At 40.4% G+C, this 22,110-nt stretch overlaps 1 protein-coding gene across 1 annotated transcript in view; it reads right to left on the bottom strand.

Moving 5' to 3' along the window:
- hip1 (huntingtin interacting protein 1) overlaps positions 1–21,480 on the bottom strand; it is a 65,906-nt gene extending 44,426 nt beyond the window's left edge. Inside the window, exon 1 of the mRNA XM_061719189.1 lies at positions 21,196–21,480. Coding sequence (XP_061575173.1) covers positions 21,196–21,312 — 117 coding nt within the window. The 5' untranslated portion in view covers positions 21,313–21,480. The remainder of the gene's footprint in view (positions 1–21,195) is intronic.
- Between the last annotated feature and the right edge of the window lie 630 nt (positions 21,481–22,110).

Genomic DNA, 22,110 nt, shown 5'->3' with positions numbered 1-22,110 from the left:
CAGGTTACGAAAGCATAACATATCCCTTTTTGCACTGCATTAAAAAAAACTAATAATAAAAAAAATAACATAATAAAAAAAAATGAAAAAAGGCCCATGCTATTTTTCCAAATGGGAGCTCCACCCAATTTAAAAGGTCAGTGCTGTGAACAGAGGCGTCAGTGTTGCTTGTTTAAGGACCATGTTACATCTGCTGAATCCGACAACAGTCATTCTGCATTTCCTGAAAAGCAGCCTGGAGAGGAAGGTAGTGGAAAAGATGATGTTTTCATGCCATACTTTTATGTTCCCTCCGTGCCTGAATGCACACGCAGGGAGAGCCCCAACCGCGAGAGGGAACATTAAAAAATAAAACTCAGAGGTTGGCTTGGTAAAGATGTCTGCGGAGGAAATGAGGAAATGTGTATGTTGCTCCACCATTTTCAACCATTTCTTAAGCTATCATTTAGAGATGCTGAAACCGCCCAACAGTAAATACACAACAGGCTGCACACAGGCCTCCGAGGACGTCTGTCGGAGCCGGTTTTCCACAGAATACACAGAGCATCTTCAAGCCCATTAACATCAGAGCATTTGGTGATGCAGATAAGCCCAGTGGAATAAGCCAGTCTCTTAAGAGTCCATTAGTAATTTAATTTATAATTAATTAAAACAATGTTTCAGAATGTTTGGAGTAGGGCTGGGCGATATGGACCAAAAGTCATATCTCGATATTTTCTAGCTAAATGGCGATACTCGATATATATCTCGATATTTTTTCTGTGCCATAATTGGGGTTTCCCCCAAAGCATTATAGCATAGCATCTCTGTTAGCTTCATTTTGTTCTGAGGCAAACCCTTAAAAAAACAGTCAGTTTTAATACAAAGCCACATGCCAAATGTCACACAGGTACCTTTTATTAACAGAGGTCTGCACAATATCAAAATGTATAAAACAAATGAAATAAAAATAAACTGCCTGCATATATAAAATAAAAATGCTTCTTGAATAAAATAAAACAAATATCCCTTTCCTGCATAACAATTAAATTAAAATACACTGTACAATTAATACAATGTAGACAGTAACAGGCAGACTTTTCCACTGAGGTTGACAGTTGTGCAAATAACAAAACATTTGTGCAAATCTCAAATAAAACATTCAAGTCAATTTGTCACAAAATAAGCTATATCAAAATAAAAAAAAAAAAAAAAAAATGTAAACGATATTGTCTCGTACCATATCGCGTTTGAAAATATATCGATATATATTAAAATCTCGATATATCGCCCAGCCCTAGTTTGGAGGATAGAACACAGGAACAGGCTCCTGCACAAAGCCATCAGTCCAACAACAGCACGACTCTGCATCCCTACTTCCAGCAGGACTGATGATGTCACGAAGGGTCAGCATAAAAGAAACATCTGTGTGCGACTCAACCCACGTGCTCGCCAACAAAAAAAAAACAACTTCTCCTCCACACCAAAGAACATAGCTCTCCTGTGAGTGTTTGCGATGATTAAACAGGCAGACAATCTCCTCCAGCAAACAGACTGCCATCAGTCGTCTCTTAGAGGACCATGGTCAGTTTGTCCTGGCAACTACCCACTACTTTAGGGGCTCTGTTCAAGAACCCTTTGTTGTCAGTGTCTTGAAGGATTTTCCCCGTCAAGGGTGAAGCAGGAACGTCAATCTGGGATCAAACATCTCATTATGACACCGACTATAAGGTAGAGATTACGGCACATGACAAACCGTCTTTGCTTTGTTTTGAACCATAATTACTCAAAAAGGACTTTATACAGATGACATTTTTACCTTCCCTTAGCCATGGTGTCTGTATGATTAAGCCTTAAAGCCTTAAAGCTGAGACTTGTCTGCTTAATTATTAATATCAGCATAAGTTATTCATTTTTTGCTTGCAGATGTTTGCTTTATAAAACATCACATTAAGTTGCATTTCTTTTAGCTGAACTTTAAACATTTCAGAGATGTCTGATCAACTTAATCTACAAACCTCCCTTATCCCGTCACAGTCCCAGCGTACATCCAAATGGGACGAAGGCAAGAATGTTGGTTGTAGGCCATATACAGTATATAGGCCACATGTTGAAGATCAAGGTCAGTTTGCAACCATAATAAAAACCAACTGTGATGCAATCACCCAAGAGCGCTGTCGATATCTACAGCCGGAACAAAATCCAAGTCTCAGATCCTTTTTGGGGCTTTGAGAGTCAAAATAAATAAATAAATAAAACTAACAAAAACATAAGTCCCTGCTTCTACGATCAACCAAGAGTCATGAGGTACAGTATCAAGCTTTGGGTCAGTCTTAAGTCCAGGGATTTTTTAACTTCCTGCGTCCCAAAATAATCATTTCCCGTAATCAACTATAATGACATAGCCTATTTGGGATCTGTATCCTCTCAGATCAGATCTCTAGGACGTTTTAGGATTTCAACATAGAAAAAGAAGCAAGTTTGGTTTTGGTGGTAGAATTGTTCACGGCTTTACATTTCTGAATTTTATAGAAAATCCCAAAGTTAGCAGATTTCCCCTTTTTAAAAAAAAAGAAAAAAAAAAGGACACTGCTTCCATAGAAATGTATCCTTTTTTAAATATTTATGAGAAATTAGTCATTGTTGGAAACAGAGGTCATAACTTCTCATCTTTTTATATCTCGGCAGCAGTTTGTGCAACGTCGTTAGTTCACTTGCACAGAGTTATGATAAATTGCTGTTGACCAGATGGAGACATTTTTACGGACAAACTGTTCTTTCTATACAAGCTCTGTACAAAAATATAATCGCCTGGGTTTGTCTATATGGACCCTATCTACATTCACTTCAGTAGAAAGACAGGTTTGAGTTGTCAAGAGACTTAAAATAGCCATTTATTTTGACATGGGTGTAGAGTTCTTAAGGGTATTGTTTGGCAAGTTTTTACTTTTATGCACCCTTTGCTATCATGTAATTTTTATAAAATATTTTTTTTGCTCAAAAAGCCACAACAGGAAGTTAGGCAATACTGCCTTGCAACTTCCTGTTTTGAGTAGCCGGGTTGAGCCGAGCGATGCGATTGCTTGGATAGGGTTAGCTATCTAGCAATAGCAATATGTTGGGTAGTACTGTGATATTTTGACCTCACCATGAAAACAGCAACAGGCTCATTATGCAAGGCTGTGGTTTCCAAAGGTAGGATAAATGTTGCTAAAAATAACAAGAGCAACTTTATAAAACTATAAAAGAAACTTTATCAAGTCCCAGGGAAAGAGGGATGTACCGCAGCAGAAAACTCTGGGGTTTGCTTTCCAGGAATGAGGGAAATTCCCCAAAGAAAGCCAAGTGACCCGGAGCAACGCCAGGCAAAACAGCGTCGGACTCATCGTCCTAGATGACCAGTAATTATAAATGTTGGATTTCACTGCGTAACTGAACATCTGCAGGCCAAACATTGTTTGGCCTGCCCAAGGCCAAATTATAATATTTCCAGTTCTAAAGCTGAAAGAAAAGCAGGGTATGATAAATATTTCGACCCCCAATGTGTTCAAACTAAACAGTATTCAGGTTTTTTTTATCATTTATGTATATGTGTGTAATTATATATACACACACACATTAAATATATATATATATATATATACACATATATATATATATATATATACATACACATATATATATATATATATATATATATATATATATATATATATATATATATATATATATAAAACTTTGTTAACTTTTTTTCATCTTAGCTCCCTCCCCTTACCCCCCTAGGCTGCACTTGTAAATAAGAAATTTGTTCTTAATTTGCTTGCCTGGTTAAATAAAGGTTAAATAAATAAATAAATAAATATATATATATATATATATATATATATATATATATATATTAGGGATGCAAATTATCGATTATTTCATTAATTGACAGTTGATAACCTTATCGATCGATCATCGATTAGTTGATAAGCGGCGTTTTTCCCCCATCTGAGATACAAACATAATTTTTTTTGCTTATATAAAATACAAAGGACATTTTAATGTATTCCTTAATCAAATATTTATTTGATACAAAAGTAACAAAAAGACATTTTTGTACCACAAGGAATATAATATAAAGTGCACTTCAAGGCTATTAGTAGTAGCAGCAGCCATAATAGTGTCATTTGTGTCAAGCAAATTTTAAGTTCTAGTCTCCCCGTGTTCCCTTGGGTAGCAATGTGAGCTACCCTCACAAAAACATGCACACAGTCCTGGGCTACACATGCCCCCTCTGGCCAACCGGGGAACAGATGGGGTGGGGAGGATCCGGCCGGAATAACGTGATCCTTCCACGCGCTACGTTCGGCCGGAGAAGCCCCACCCTGTCTGGTGAAAAGAAGCTGCTGCTCACTCCTCAGGTTAAGGAGGAGACCTGAGCTCAGTGCAGGAACTCCCGGGGTTGGTAGAGGATGGCAATGCACAGGACTGTTAGGTAGGAGCACTGGGTGATAAAATGGGGAAAAAACCGGGATAAAAAAATAAAAAAAATTATTATTATTTTTTATTTTTTTTTTTTTTAAAGATTAATTGTAATCGTTAATTTTAATCGGGTAATTTCATAACGGCAATTAATCGAAAATCGATTAATTATTAACATCCCTAATATATATATATATATATATATATATATATATATATATACACATAATTTGTCACTTTAGTCCCTAACAAAAATTTTACACTCTTTACCAGCCAGTAATAAAACTATTTTAGTTTTAACTGCAGAATATTCCTTTAAAATGTTGTTCTTAAACCAATAATGTGACAAGACAACACTGGTCTAAAATGTGTCTACAGAGATGTTACTATCAGGAAACGTTAATGCTGCTGTTAGTTTTTACATTAATAATATCAGCAATATCCCTGAAAGCATGCCCCTCACATTAGCCATTAGCGTACTTTAATTTTACCATTGATTTGAAACTTCAAAAACATCCCCATGTTGAAGCTCAGGTCAGACATTATGTAAAAAAAATAACATATCCTCAACAGGAATGAAGGTGGCAAGGCTGTGAAAGTGAAGAACCTTAAAATCAATAATTGGCACCATCAAAAGAGAGCAGAGGAGGTTCAGATAAAAAAAAAGGTTTAGATGATTTAGATTTACGCAAATGTTTCTAACAGCTGTGAAAATATACTAAGCTTTTCTAGCTACAGGTGATTTTTGCATTTCCTTCATAAACTTCAGCTCAGATGATATAAAAATGAGTCTGCCAGGAATTATGTCATTTAGCCTACATGTATCCATCTACGTCTTTTTTTGTTTAAATCAATCCGGACACCTGCATGCCACTAGCCACTAGGGATGAACGTTTCAGGAAAACATCGGACTGTGATATTTCACACATACTGCAATTGCAATCTAGCTGTCGATACAGTGTTGGAAGATCAAACTTTAGTTCATTATGAAAATGCTTTTTAAAAATTCTTCTGAAATATTACATTTTGGGAGCAGCTGTACTTGTGCGTGCATTTATGCAGTACGTTCATTATGCTGTTGCCCGAGGAGCTTTTACACATGTTGGCATGTGTTCATTGCTGTGCCTCAGGGAGTAGCAAAATGTTCCCAAATAATCCCGTCTGCACTGCGGAGATAACTGCAACCTTCTTTGTTTGGCAGTTGCAGCAGTTAAAAAAGTGATTTTGATCAAAGACCTATCAATCTTTCAGTTCTACAAGACACATCTAGACATATTCCTTTATGTAGACATGTAATATTGGGAATCTCATTCTTCAGACGATGATCATCTCATCTGTGTTTCACTAGGTTAAGTGTGGGAATGTGGCGTTGGCTCGCTGGGAGTCGTGCGTTTATCTGGACGTTGTTTTTCATACCCGTGGCTCTCACTGAATTCCACAAGAGCCAAAACATCGGGGCAGAGCAGAAGGCGATGAAATGGGGAAGGACATCGTTGGGGAGCCGCGTCAGATCAGTGACAGAGACAAGTTTGTCTTAGATTAAGCTCTTAATTGCGTCTGAATGGAGATCCACTACGGAGGACACTCCATCACGTCTGAGCTACACGCCCCACTGACTTCACGTGGGCCGTTAGTTGAGGTTTATCTCACTGCAAGAGTGATTTCCCTGTTCCAGTTCTCAAAAGAGACCGACTCGATTTAAGTGTGCCATCTCTTTTATAGCTTTTGTTCAATCTTTTCAGCGTCTCCCCCCCCCCGTCTGAGGAGTATGTGGCCGTGGGTGGGAGCATGCTCCCCATGCACCCTCCCCCACACCTACAGAGGACTAAAAGTGTACCCACCCATCCATGTGGGCAGTGAAAGGCCCGTCTTGTTGCTCTGGCTTCTGTGCACCTGCTCCAACAGCGCTCGCTGGACACTTGGCCAGCGTCTGAGCCTCTATCGCATCATTCACAGAGCTCTGAGTCAAATGAACAAGTTTGCTTAGCCTTGAGATGCGGAATAAAGTTGTCATTGTTCTGCAGCTTGACCCATCTGCTTGCGATGCGTGCGACACATCCTCTCAATGGACTTTAAGTCCATCCTGACTGTATTCTGAACTTCTGCAACGCAGCCTCAGTAACACACCGTCACACAAGTCTACCTGCAACAAAACTTCAGCTGCAATTGAGATTCAAGGCACATTTAAAAGGGAACTCTTCCCTCCCCAACTAGCATGCAGCTGTAAAACTCAGCTGGGGGAAAAACTCCTGGCTACACATTTACACATTTTTAGTTCCCTTCTCGGGGTGGTTTTTAGTTGCAACAAGGAAAGCTTTTAAGTATCTGAAGAAAAGCTTTCCTTCAGCAGGGACCCTGCATGGTCCTCCCTCATGAACTCAGAGCCCTTGTCCACAAACCACTTCATGCCTTCACCTCAGCAAGAAAAATAAAAGGTGGGGGGAAGAAGAAAAAAAAACAACTTCCCACGGTTGCACTGAACCGCAGTTCATCCTAAAGGCTGATTTATGGTCCCGCGTTACACCTACGCAGAGCGTACGCCGGACCATACGGGGTAGGCTCTGCGTCGATTTCAGACAACAAGTCTGTACTCGCGTGTTGGCGCAAACATCCCTGGTGTGTGTGCGCACACAGGACTCCTGGATACAAACCCCCACCTCCACAAACACTACACACAAGCCCCGTGTGTCTGATTGGGGCTGATTCCTTTTATCCCCCCCTTTTCCTTTGAATAATAAAGAAAAATAACAATACACAAGCCGAAAACTTACAATTTTAGTGAGGTCCATGGTGTCCGAGCGCGGAGCCGAGGAGGAGCCGCCGGCCGCGTCCTGGCGGAGAGACTAGTGACGGGGAGGAGAGGGAGGAGAAGGGTGGGGGTGTGGGGGGGTGGAGCGGGCCGTTAGCTCAACATGTGTCCCGATTTGGTAGTAAAATGCTCCCCCTATCCTTCCTCCGCTCCTCACTTCCTTCCGCGTCCCGTCTCTCCTCGCTCCGCCAGCCCTTTATCGCCGCGGACGGCCGGCAGCATCCGAGGAGCCGCGGCTGATTTTTGGTCCCGCGTTATACAAGCGCAGTGCCTACGGCGTAGGGTACGCGTCGCCGCGTACCTCACGGTGTAGGCTCGGCGTCGATTTAACGCGGAACCATGAATCAGCCTTTAGACAATAGTAGTGGGGAGCCCGCGGTGTGTGCCGGTTCAAGCCCGGCGGTGTCCAAGCTGAGGTGCGAGGGCCGCCGGGGGTCTGCGCAGACGGAGGGGGGTGGGATGGAGGGCGTACGGAAGAGTATCAGGGCCAGGCAGGAGAAAAAAAAAAAAAATATATTAGAGGAGGAAGATTTTTTTTCCATTATGCACTTCGAGAAAAAAAGTCGAAATGTTGAGAAAAAAGTCGAAATTTTGAGAAAAAAGTTGAAATGTCGAGAAAAAAGTCGAGATAAAAGTCGAAATGTCGAGAAAAAAGTAGAAATTTTGAGAATAATGTTGAAGTATAATTTTGAGAAGTCGAAATGTATTTCAACTTTATTCTCGAAATTCCAACTTTTTTTGGGCACTATTCACAAAATTTCGACTTTATACACAAAATTTCGACTTTATTCTTGAAATTGTATTTCAACATTAATCTTGACATTTCCACTTTTTTCTCGAAGTGCACAATAAAAAAAAATAAATAAATAAAATATTCCCCTCTCAAATATTTCTTCTCCTGCATGGCCCTAATACTCTTCCGTAAGTGGCGACGCGCACCCTACGGTGTTGGCTCTGCGTCTATTTAACGCGGAACCATAAATCATCCTTTAGACAATAGTAGCGGGGAGCCCGCGGTGTGTGCCGGTTCAAGCCCGGCGGTGTCCAAGCTGAGGTGCGGGGGCCGCCGGGGGGTCTGCGCAGACGGAGCGGAGTGGGATGGAGGGCGTACGGAAGAGTATCAGGGCCAGGCAGGAGAAAAATAAAAATAATATTTTAGAGGAGGAAGATTTTTTTTCCATTATGCACTTCGAGAAAAAAAGTCGAAATGTTGAGAAAAAAGTCGAAATGTCAAGAAAAAAATTGAAATGTCGAGATAAAAGTCGAAATGTCGAGATAAAAGTCGAAATGTCGAGAAAAGTCGAAATTTTGAGAATAATGTTGAAGTATAATTTCGAGAAGTCGAAATGTATTTCAACTTTATTCTCGAAATTCCGACTTTATTCACAAAATTTCGACTTTAGCCTATACACAAAATTTCAACTTTATTCTTGAAATTGTATTTCAACGTTAATCTCGACATTTCCACTTTTCTCTAGAAATTGTATTTCAACATTAATCTCGACATTTCCACTTTTTTCTCGAAGTGCACAATAAAAATTAAAAAAAAAATCTTCCCCTCTCAAATATTTCTTCTCCTGCATGGCCCTAATACTCTTCCGTAAGGGCGAGACCAGGACATGGAAAGAAAAAAACTCAGTTGATTAGCTGTGTAATTACAACTTGATCTCTTGACCTTTAGAAAACCCCAAATCTTCCCATGGAGGGTGATGATGATGCCGTTTTGTTTTAATTAAAACATTAAGTGCAGATGAATGAACCGTTTCCTCCCATGCTTCCCTGGGGCCCCCTGACTTTCTTCTGAAGTGAGCAGGGACAGGCTTCAGGAGATGCCACTAACTTTAAATATGTGAATATGCAGGTATAAATATTGGATGTATGGATTCCGGTTTGTTTGTTTATTTGGTTAACATTAAGGTTTGATATATTGTGGCTGCAGTGATGATGGAGCTCTAAAAACACCAACTTTCAAATGTGAAACAAGAGGCAGGGGAGCTCAGCTTTAACCAAGACAGCAATTCTGGGTAACTGATGCCCCCATCTGGTTTGTGTGAGATGCTCAACTAAAGTCTGTTTTGTGTGTGACAGCTGTGAGGAGTAAAAGCACCAGCGTAACCTAGAGTAACCTTTATAACAATTTAATAATATACATTTTGAAAGACTTAAACAAAAAATGGCATGTCTTGCAATCTTATCAATCACGCAAAATTAAGAAAGCAATTTGTTAAATTGCTTGCAAACATGGAACGTGAACAAGTGATACCACAAAATGTTTCTCTGAACACTTTTCCCACCATATACAGTATTTAGGACCCGAGAGACATTGTTTATCTTGTATTGGTTGAAGGCTTAAGACCTAATTTCTCTAATCTGCATTGCATGGCAGAAATTCAGTACCACTGGCCTTTGATCCACAATATATGCTGAAGTTTTCCCAGGAAATGGAAGTGATGTGGATGAGAATTTTAAAGAATTGCTGTAGATTTCAGCACCGTCTCGGACCCAATTTTGTCGTGTGGATATCACAGAGCAGAAGATCTCCTGAAGATCTGCAAACACATATACGATGACACTTTTTCTCTTGTTGGAGTAAACCTTTGCAATTAAAATCTCTGCTAGTGTTTTCCCTATGATGAGCCATAACTCTTTACATCATAATGTGAAACCAGAGACAACCATAGTACATCAAAATTAGTGGACATTATCAAAAAAGCCAAGGGCAATTATGGTCCTAACATTTGCAGTCAGATCTTTCTGCCTCTAAATTATTTATACCATCCTTGACTTTGTTTAATGAAACCAGCTCCCTTGGTTTTAACTGGTTTTTGAGATCATTTCAAGCAGAGGGAGGAGAATATATTAATACACTCAAATCTTGGGTCGTGGGTGGGACTTATTGAGGACAAGCATGTTCACGAGCTCCTCATCCTCAGAGGCGTGGACGTCTTAAATGGGCGCATTATAGAACCGTAATCTGCAACCGGTTGCCGTCATGGTACGTACAGAGGTGGGGAGAGTAGCCAAAAATTGTACTCAAGTAAAAGTACTGTTACTTCAGAATAATATGACTCAAGTAGAAGTAAAAAGTATCCAAATAATTACTTGAGTAAAAGTACAAAAGTACTTGGTTAAAAAACTACTCAAGTACTGAGTAACTGTTGAGTAACGTCTGATTTATTTTTTTAACACAACCATTCAAACAGACAAAAGTACAAAGTAATCATCTTCAGGCAAATTAAATCAATAAAATAATAAAATAAATTAAAATTAATTAAAAAAATAGCTTAAATTAAAATAATCTTAAAGTAAATTCAAGTACTTTAATACATAATAAAATAATAACAGAATAAAAAAATAAATTAAGCACAAGTAGCACAAAATGTCAAGCCTTTGTACTTTTCTTTTTTTAACCAGGCTCCGCAGGCAGAACTAGAACAACCCCATGAACTCATATAAAGTCTGTGTGTGTGTTTGAGTCTGTGTATATCTGACAAAACATGCAAAAACTAATATTTTTCCCAAAGAATCACCCAGTGATGTCATGAGATTAACGTGAAAGCGGAGGGGATAAAAGAAAAGTAAAGAGCTCAATGTAGCGGAGTAAGAGTAACAGTTTCTTCTTCACAAATCTACTCAAGTATAAGTAAAAAGTATAGTGATTCAAAACTACTCCTAAAAGTACAAAATATCCCAAAACTTACTCAAGTAAATGTAACTCGTTACTACCCACCTCTGGGTACGTAGTACCACTGGATAACCCCTCCCAACTCGTTCTACCCCCTCAAGTCTGCTTCAGGTACCGGGGAGTCAATAACACGCCTCGCGTTTGTGTTCTTCATCCAGGGATAATAGTGGGCCTAATCTAAAAGCACCATTTTGCCTCTCATTAACAACCTGAGAGATAGGAAAAGTGGGTGCGTCAACGACCTTTGACCCCTGCACATGGAGATCAATCCTCATTATCGCGAGGGATCTTGCATACTTTGCACCCCTTGTTTTGTTGCACTGGAGGTGTGTAAATTTCAAATAACTGCCACATGCATGGTTTATTTCAACTCTGACACTGACAAATTTTCAACTTTAATTAGATGAGCTTAGCAAGTGCAAGTATCTCTGCTCTAAACCTCTGTCACCTTCCGCTGTCCTAGTAGGCAGAAAGCGAGGGATCATAAAGAAGTGGGAAACCTGGTATGGCCACCATCAGCTTCTCCTCCATGGTTTTTAAAACACAATAAAAGTTTTAAGTATTGATACTCCATCCTAGTTCTATCACTAGAGCAACAACCCTCTGGAGAAACATCCTCCTGAACAATGACATAGAGAGGGATGTCCGCTTTTTGAAGTGCTTGCCCTCATGCTCTACCTTCCCAAGAGGCTTTGCATAGACAATGACCACACCTTCTCTTCTTTCATTAAAAAAAATATATATATATATATATCTTAGAATCTGTTTGATGTCACAGGTTGTAAGATTTATATAAAACTATTACTTTTCATGACTGCTTTAGTTCTATGGTAAACTTTTAAAATCTGATTGGCCATCTGAACAGATTATTGTGGATTGTCCATTCTTGTGGGATTAGGGTTCTTTCAGAAAACCCAATTTAAAGCTAGATTTGCAAGTCGCAGAACTCAATGACGGTTCAGTGAGGTCAGAAGTCTGCTGTCATGTGTGAACAACACAAAGATTCAATGGTCAATGACCTTAAATAATCCAAATATCCGGAACCATTGGGGGAATTCCTTCTTGAGCTACAGCTGACGGACAGAGCACAGCATCAGATGAGGGAGGGAATCCCAGAAGGGAAGCCTGCACACAACGTACCTAACCTTACCACAACACAACACATGCAGGCAGCTATTTTTATTCATTTTCTTTTCCACACCTTTAACTCTCTGTGTATCACAATGTCAGTCTGTGACCCTCTTAGTGTGAATTGCAAACTGACGCTACAGTTTACAAAACTGAGTTGTGTAATCTGTAATCAGAACAGCGGTCTGCCAAGTGTGAAAGTCACGTAGTCTGAAACCGGTCCAGGGCATTTAGCAATGACTGCAGAGTCGTCCTTTTTAAACTAAGAGACAAGGAAAGTGGATTTCCAGACAGAAAAGAAAATCTATTTTTGCACAACAAGAGATTAAACGAACACTTTAATAGTGGTACAATAAAATCATCAGCAACCAGATGTTATAACTTGTTTTCCTTGCTGTTGTTTATGCCATATTGTGCTAATAAAAGGAAACTGGAAAAACTGGAAGTGATTTAGGTATTTGACTCTTTATTTTTAAGACCATGCAGATAAACAACTCTGCAGAACCATCATGATAGCATTTCTAAGCATTCCCCCCGAATCTGAAACAGAGGTGAGACTTACTTCTCTTTTGTTTTCTTCTTTTAGCTATATCAACGCTAGCAAAGGCCCGGTTTCCACTGCGGTTTTTAAAAACACAAGCAGCTGTGCATATATGCAGAGTTGTCTTTACTTTTCTATGCACTACAACTTGGGTCTATTAGGCCTATCAACAGCGTTAAAGAAATACAAAATATATTACAACAGCCTTTTAAACATCAGCTACAGGTGGTAACCATTTCCATTTCTGGTCTCCAATAAGAAGTTGTTGGTTTTGTCATGATCGATAAAAAGCCTCATTGAGTGAAGCAGAAAATCTCGGGCTGAAGGAGTCCTGTAACAACCAACAACGGTGACAAAAATCAGGAGCTAAAAGTTCAACATTTCTAAGAAACATATTTTTGATATAGTAGCTAGCTCTCATCTTTTGGGTCAATCAGTCCAATAAACATTGTAGGCATTAAAAGATTTTTACTTTTTCTTTTTAAATTTACAGAAATGAAAAACAAAGTATTATGCAAAGAAAAACTGCAAAAGGATTTCTTATTGGAAAAAGCTTCATAACAGCTAAAATAAATAAAAAGTGTTCCACCAAGCTAATACACCGCTCAGATGAGACGAGCCCACATATTTGTGGGAGTTGTAGTCCTGTGGTTACAAAGGTGGCTTGGGTCTGGAGGACCCAGGTTCAAGCCCTGGGTTGCCAACCAAGATTAACCACTTTTTTTTTTAACCCTAATTGCTCCCCAGGTGCTGGAAAAATGGCAGCGCGCTGCTCATAATCTAACTAGTGATGGGTTAAAAGCAAAAGACATTTTCGGGGTGTTTTGTAAAAAATGTATCATGACAAATAAAGATTACTTTACTCTGATTAAGGCAAGAGGAATTGCCGAAACATGTCATGTATTTTAAAAAAAACAACTAAAAATTTGCGTCCAACAAATGATGATGTTTAGTTTCAGAAGAAAAGAAAAACAGACAAGCAAAGGCAGGGTTCATGATTACATTAGTTAATGATAAAAGTCATGTATCAGCTCCACCGTATATCGTCTCAGGACAGTTAAGTGATTGGTTTTGTGACTGTATCTAATGGGGTGATAGCAGTGTCTCAAAGTAGGAAATTGCCCCATGTGTCACAAGAATCTAAATATCCAGAGTGTCCAAACTGCTGCTGTAACAATTCAGCCCAGGTTTTTCTTTTAAGGATGATGGTGATATGTGAAATAGCATCATCATGTGGAGTAAAATGCTTAAAATTATAACCAGCTGCATGTAAAACACAAGGCATTGAGATTAAACCCAGATATCAAAGCCAAAGAACAACTGTGCTTTATCAGGAGGAGTCTGGGCCCCACTGACACAAGCAGCACGCCATTATTTCTAGAAACCTTGAGGACTATTCAGCTCAGTCAAAACACAAACACACTGATGCACTGGGATGTACTGCTATCATGAATTCAGACAATGTTTTACTCTGTTAGATGAGGTCTGGTGACCGTCAAGGTCCACCGAATCCTGTGAACTCGTTCAAAAGCCCACATGGCAGTGAGTAAGCAGTTAGAGCGTTGCTTGTTACGGCGCATTTTAAAAAGGGCACACAACGGGGGATGAACAACAGCACGACAACATACAGCATAAACTAAAAATCATCAACGAGGCACCCACCGTCTCATGTTGGTGACCCTGTGATCATTTAAGCCCCAGTTTTCTGTTTTAGTGCGACTAAAGTGACGCCCAGAGGCTGTTTTGGTTCAGGATTCATGTTTTTTAATTCAAATAAACTCTTCAGCAGATTTATTTCCAAACAAGTGTTTGGCTGTCGCATCACCACCCTAAGCAAAAGCTGTTGGGGGGGGGGGGCTCTACTGGTCTGTTCACTCCCTGACGAACAAGAGCATGGAAATGGAAGAAACACAGCCACATATGAAGAAGAATTCATCTGCTAGACACAAAAGCGTTTGTAAAGTAAACATCCCCTGACAGCATCACTTTGGTCTGGTGCCCACAGAGCTCTGACCTCAAAAATGAGCCACTCTGGGACCGCATGAACAGACAGAAGACGCTGAGACAGCCTGAAGCCATGGAAGTACTACACCATAAGACCGCTGGATTCATTTTTAGGCCAGCCCAACATCATCTGACCAGCTGAGGGCAGGCCAGCCACAGAGATCAATATGTTTCTCATTAGGCCACTGGGGCTGCACGCGGTACCTCAGGGCTGCTCAGCAGTCTGTCTCCAAACAATGCCAACTATTTTCCGCCAAAGTCTCTTCACTTCCTGGTACGGCGTGGGCCCTGTGCCGAGGGCTGAGCATTTCTCACATACAGCTGTCCCACTCCGTCTCGGCCGAGCTGCTCATCTGAAACACTCATTTCCTCCTTAGAAAATCCACCCACCTGGAATAAATGGCATGTCTGAGTTTCCGTTCCTGTCCAGCCGGCACACGAGTCTCTACATGCTCCTTCAAAAGCACAGCACCACAATTATTTTATCAAAATTAATGAATATGTGGTTTGAAATGGTGAGATTACTTTGTACAAAATAAGCTTCCAACATCAAATTAAGAAATAACACTTCGCACTTTTATTACTGAGGACAAGAACTGGAAATATGAGACTGCTGATGAAGTTGAAGTAAGCTGCTCATTTAATGCTGCGGATAAATCAATAATGTCACCAATTCTTCATGCATCATTAACGTAAGTGTCTTGGTGGCTAGTTTCGCTTATCGTGATTGATAACCAAATTTCTGGACTGATTTTGAACATGTTTTAGTGAAATAATATAGCTCTAGAGACTATTAAACCAAACTTGGTGCAGATACGATCCAGCTCACTAAATTATGTTACGTTAGTGTTTAATCAAAGGGAACCGGGTCCTGTACCAGGACTCTTAAATGGTGCAAAAAGATTTCAAATCAATCAGAGATATCGTTTGAGAGCTGTTGCCTTTCCAGAGCCGTGTTTTTGAGGTTTAATGACAGCACCATCAGGAGGCCGACTGAATGAAAATAGTATTATGGTGCACTGGTCGGGTCAACAATTCCCTACGAGAATTACATTTAAAAGGTCATACTCTAACAAAAAGTTAGGATTTGGAACATGTAGATCTAGATAAAAGTTATTTTACATTGCAAAGCCAAGATACATCTGTGACGATGAATTAAAACAACCAATTAACCTGGCATATGTGTTTCTGGACAGGAGGAGGAAGTCGGAGTACCTGGAGAGAAACCCTGCAAGCAGGGGAAGAACGTGTAGACTCCAGACAGGAAGGCCCCTGCCGGGATTTGAACCAGGGACGTTCTTGCTGTGAGGAAACGGTGCTGTCCACCAGTGATAGCATCTGTATATGCCGTGTCATCAAGGCAGACTCGTCTCAGCCACAAACGGGCTTTAATTATCCTTCCGACATGCTGTAAAGCCAACATTTTACCTGAGCAGCTGTAGCCTGTTAACATCGATAATCACGATCAAGAAAAGTTACCAATTAATTATTCAAAAGGATCTATTAACCTCACCACTTATCTCTGCCAGTGCACAAAGTGTTTTATCACATCACTTAAGAGTGCACAATTGATTTTTTTTAAACTAAGGCCAACAGAATTGAAGCGTGCACATTTATATACCACATGTTTGTACCAGGAATAAATGTTTCGTTTTGAATTTTTGATGTGAACTACATCTGAAAAAAAGGCAACACTTGAAACCTACAGGAGAACTTAAAATAAACAAAACAAAAACAACAATTTGTTAGTGAAAGCCACCGTTAATGCCGCCAGGACCTCATCGGCGCACTTTGTTCCACTTACGAACCTGTCATTCATGTCCAGCTCTATTATCCCTGCACAGTCAGAGCAATGAGGCCACAAACCACCGCCTGCTGTTTCTGCTGCCTCAGTGCTTTTAAAGGTCTCGCTTTCATGCTCATGTTTGTCTGAGTGTGTACCTCACATATGCGGATATCCCCATATAACCTCCCAGCACCGTGAATTGCAGGATGTAAAAGAATGCAAGGAAAATTCAAGACAATGAGTCATTTAGGGGTGGGAGGTGCAAGGCACAGGGAAGGACAAAAGAGAGAGATTAAAAAAAAACTAAAAAAAATCCAGTCTACATCCACCCTGCTGAAGTCTGACATCTGCAGACCTGCTCCTCACACAAACACCACAGCTGCTTGAATAGTACTAAGAGGGTGCAGGGGGGTGAGATGAAAGGTGTCCATTAGGGTGGCAAATTATATTGAAAATGTATCTTTTCCTCTCCCACTGCTCCCCGCTCACTCTCCTATTGGTTACCTTTCTACACAGGTTAGACACGTTACCGCTAGGGCTGTTCGATTAATCGATTTTAAATCGTAATCGCGATTATGTAATTAGAACGAAGTTAAAACGTGAAACTCGTAAAATCGATTTTTCACTTTTTTTTTTTTTTTTTTATTTATTTATTTATTTATTTTTTTCATTGGAAATATAACTTACTGTATGTTGGCAAGTGCTGATTTGCTGATTTTTTTTTCAGAGATAAAACTTTATATTTTATTATATTTTTTAAAACTTTTTTTCAACTTATTTTTTTGCACTTTATTCATTCATTTTGGGGCAAATGTTCAATAAAAAAAAGCATATTTGAAATCATTTCTTTGCCTTTTGTCAATTCACAAAATAATCGTAATCGTAATCGAAAATCGGATTTTGAGAGAAAAAAAAAAAAATCGAGATTTTATTTTTGGGCAAAATCGAACAGCCCTAGTTACCGCCAGTCCCTTGCAGTGGCAACAGAGACAATTGGAGGAGGGATAGTTTAAGAAAGTTCAAAGCAGGAGAACTATAGTATTAGACCTTTAAAATGTCCGGCTTCAGCAGTTTGTTGGATGAATGCAAACTCGCACAAACCAACCTGACGGTTCAATTCGGAGATTGCTTCCATTCAGGTCTGTAAACTGCTGATGGCCGAACACGATCAGATACAGAGTCCCTTCAGTATGAGAAACTAACCGGGAACGACGGGGCTGGCAGGCAGTCTAAATTTAAGGCCTTAATTATGTAAGATACAATATGGTGTCAGTCAGTGGCTCGCAAATGTTGCCCCAGAGGTTTTCCCACAAGCACTAATTATGGTCCATATTGGTCCAGAGATTACTGCCTACCCCGGCTTTCCAATGAAAAGCCTCCTGCGGCTTCCAGCAGCTCTCAGTCAAGTAGTATCTCCAACGTTGTGGAGCCTGAAGATAAAGGTTATAAAAAGCCCAACGCTCAGTGCCAGCTCGTTATTTACACGCTTCCCCTCTTCCGGCTATTGAACACAAAACCCAAACATACCGTGATGTTTGAGGCCGACACAAGCCGCCCCCCACCCCCAGGAAAATGCTAAATTAAAGAGTCAGCTGCTATTATGAGGCCAAACATGTCATTAAAAGCCAGTACTGTGTGTTATCTGGCTGCCCTGGGTCGTGCTTTTTATAACCTGGCGCAGACGCCGCGACTGAGGGAGCAGCGCCGTAGTTGTTTACCCAACCCAGCGGATGGAGGCAGGCACCAACGTCTCGGGATGAACAAGACAGGGTGAACAATTAGTGTTTGATTTACTGTGCTCTTTTACACCCGATCATGCGTCCATGCTCTATGCCCAATTCATGACGGATCAGCAGTGGGGAGGGAGGGAGGGCTGGTGGAGTGTATCCATGCCGTCATCGGGCGTGAGGCCGGATACACCCTGATTATACTGCAAGCATACTTTATAGTGTACCACACGAGCAGATCAACTGAGAAAATAACCAGGAAACCTTAGACTGATTTTTGAATGTAAATTTTAAAGCCAGACTTTTCTCCTTAATAAAAGACAGCTTTAGATAATCTTATCTGAGATTTTTAATGAAGCAGCTGACACACTTTATGACAGAAAACAGTAGTGAAAATGACTGAAAACCTTGGAGAGACCTGCCAGCAGCCAGGAGGAGGTGAAAGCCAGCCAGCAGATTTATGCAGCTTTGGAGCACAACAGATCAGATGAGATTATGTCTCGCTGATCCCCTGGAAAGTAGACAGCAGATTCATTGATCCCTCCACCTCCCAGCCGCAGCTTGTCATCAAAACATCAACCATGACAAAAGAAGAAGGGAGGCATGAGACAAAACCAGCCAAAAATCCAGATTATATAGTTTTAGAGAAACTGAATGCTTATTATGTTAAAAGAAAGATTTCTAAAATAAAAATCAAACATCGTATCCATCTTGAATATTCCCATACAGCAGCTGATCTACAGGATGTCAGCGATGTGGGAGCTGCAGTGAGACAAATATAAAGCACATCTTGTTTTTTTGTTGTTTTTTTTATATCCCATATGGCACTTCTAATTTTCACTTATCCCGTAATCCTGGAGCATTTCACCATGACACACTTCCAGGGTCTATGGTGTCGGGAGCCCGGCAGTGACCCGGTGACACTTGCCTGGCTCAGGACACCTCGAGCTGCGCATGCTCTCTGCGCTCCTCTAATCCATGCTGCTCACCATCCCACGTGAGCCGACAGGCATGGAGCTCCAGGGAGGTGGTCGTCATTACAATTTGACCGCAGCCATCCTGATGCAGCCACCTGCCAAACGCATGCTGATGCACACAGTCAGGGGGTCTCGGCCGGACCACCCGATCCAGCAGCCGTGGACCCCAGAAAGCACATCGCTGCGCTGCTGTGGCAGTTTGGCTGTCTTGATTTATCTGACCTACTTTCTCCCCACCCATTCCCTCCTCTGTGCATGGTCTGGATAGGGGAGAGGGGAGGGGAGACCACCAGGCAGGAAGAGGCTCAGCAGCATAACAGCAGCCTACATACATATGCTCTTATGCTCCCTGGGACTCATGCAGTCGGATGTTGCACTCCAATCTGCTTCTATCATCAGACAACCATGACATCAAAAGTGAGCAAATTAAAAAACTCATATTTGCCATTTTTCCTTGAAACAACACAAGAACCACCTCACAAATCTCATGGGTGCATTGATACACTGCAAAAACTAGTTAAAATGTCTCATTTTTAGTCAAAGAAAATCTCATTACACTTAAAACAAGACTCATCACTGGAAAAAACAACAACTTTCACCTGTTTCAAGTAGATTTTCACTTAAAATAAGTAGAAAAATCTGCCAGTGGAACAAGATTTTTTTGCTTGTAATGAGAAGATAAATATTTTTCTACTTATTTCAAGTGAAAATTTACTTGAAACAGGTGAAAAGTGTCAAATAAGTTATTTTTCTGGTAATTACTCTTGTTTTAAGTGTAATGAGATTTTTTGACTAAAAATGAGACATTTTAACTAGAAATAAGACAAATATTCCTGGTAAGATTTTGAGTTTTTGCAGTGTACCACTGGTTCTGATTGGACTCTTGGGCTCCATGGAGTTTCATGTTGTATCAGTCTGTCCTGGTTTATACAGCAGATAAACTCAACAGCACCGCTATCAGAACTTAAAAGACCATTGACCCATATTTCAACAGCTCTTTGTTGGACAGTGGACCCACTTGTATCTGTCAAACCCAAACAGACATGTGGGGGGGGTAGCAGGGGCGGAAATCCCGGGGGGGACAGGGGGGACAGGGGGGACAAGCTGTCCCCCCCTAGAATAATTTGAGACAGAATTAATAATTTTGGAACAATGCAGTAGTATTTAGTAGTGATGCACCAAAATGAAAATTTGTGGCCGAAACCAAAATCGAAAATAATAATAAACAGTAAAATCTCATTACACTTAAAACAAGACTCAAAAAAAACAATTGAAAACAATGGTATTAGGTGGAAGGTGGCAATAATACAGCACATCTGACATAATACACTGCAAAAACCCAAAATCTTAACAAGAATATTTGTCTTATTTCTAGTGAAAATGTCTCATTTTAGTAAAAAAAAATCTCATTACACTTAAAACAAGAGTCATCACTGGAAAAAAAAAAACAATTTTCACCTGTTTCAAGTAAATTTTCACTTGAAATAAGTAGAAAAATCTGCCAGTGGAACAAGATTTATCTTCTCATTACAAGCAAAAAAGTCTTGTTCCACTGGCAGATTTTTCTACTTATTTTAAGTGAAAATCTACTTGAAACAGGTGAAAATTGTTGTTTTTTTTCCAGTGATGAGTCTTGTTTTAAGTGTAATGAGATTTTTTTTAACTAAACATGAGACATTTTAACTAGAAATAAGACAAATATTCTTGTTAAGATTTTGTTTTTTTGCAGTGTATTATGTCAGATGTGCTGTATTATTGCCACCTTCCACCTAATACCATTGTTTTGTATTGCTCTAAGAAAGGTCTTCTGCCTGTTTGCGAGATAGAGTTGAAAATGTCAAAATGCTGTATTAAAGGAAGGCTAAAACTTTTATTCCTTGTCCCCTCCTGGATTTATTCTCTAAAATGTTACTGTTTATTGTCCCCCCCAACTATGAAACGGGATTTTCGCCCCTGGGGGGTAGACACAATAATCTGAATCAGACGCAGGCGTGGAGACAAGACTGGCAGCAAAGCTGTCAAAACACACAAGATCCCAGCGAGGTTCGGTCTATGAGCTGACAATGTTAAAGCCTGATTTATGGTTCCGTACCTGCCCCCTCTCAAAGCTCTCCTTCTCCAGCTCCAGGCTGTTCGCCCCTCCGGTCCGCCGGATCACTTTGGGGATCGCGTTGGGGACTTGCTGCATGGAGCTTTTCACTCGGTCCATTGTCGTCCGTGGCAGATGTTAAAAATGGCGAAACAAAATGTGAATAAAAGAAATGAAAATATCCTGTAAAGCTTTTAAAAAAAAAAAAGAAAAGAGAAAAGCAGCATCAACTATGGCGGGCAGCCGTCCATGCTTGCTCTTGGATCACTGGAGCATTTTGTCTTTTTCTGCCCAACAGCCCCGTCAATGACAGGACCGTGGACGAGCGTGAAGCTGATTTCTGGTTCCGCGTTACACCAACGCAAAGCCTACGGCGTAGGCTACGCGGCGACGCGCTACGGCTCTGCGTCGATTTAACGCGGAACCATAAATCAGGCTTGAGTAAAGTCAAGCAGGCGCACAGGTACACCTCACTTCCGCTGGAGCCCTTCAGAGTAGAGATCTGAAATCACTAGAGAAGGGCTGCATTTGAAAAGGCAGGGTTGCAGTGGCGTCAATTCAGTGGAAGCTAATGTATGGCAAGGTTACGAGTCACAGAACTTCACTAGAATATCAATCAACACGTCCAGCAAATACTCATCACAGAAGTTTATGTAGCTTATCGGTGTGGTCAAGAAAAATGGAACTTTTTCAAATGCAGTCTCGCTCACTGCAAAAACTCAAAATCTTAGCAGGAATATTTGTCTTATTTCTAGTTAAAATGTCTCATTTTTAGTCATTTTTAGTCTCATTACACTTAAAACAAGAGTCATCGCCAGAAAAATAACTTATTTGACCATTTTCACCTGTTTCAAGTAAATTTTCAATTGAAATAAGTAGAAAAATCTGCCAGTGGGACAAGATTTATCTTCTCTTTAC

Source organism: Cololabis saira, chromosome 4, assembly GCF_033807715.1.
Source record: "Cololabis saira isolate AMF1-May2022 chromosome 4, fColSai1.1, whole genome shotgun sequence".
Classification (NCBI taxonomy): domain Eukaryota; kingdom Metazoa; phylum Chordata; class Actinopteri; order Beloniformes; family Belonidae; genus Cololabis; species Cololabis saira.
Note: the sequence above shows the minus strand (reverse complement) of the source record. Positions and strands in the feature narration are given on the sequence as shown.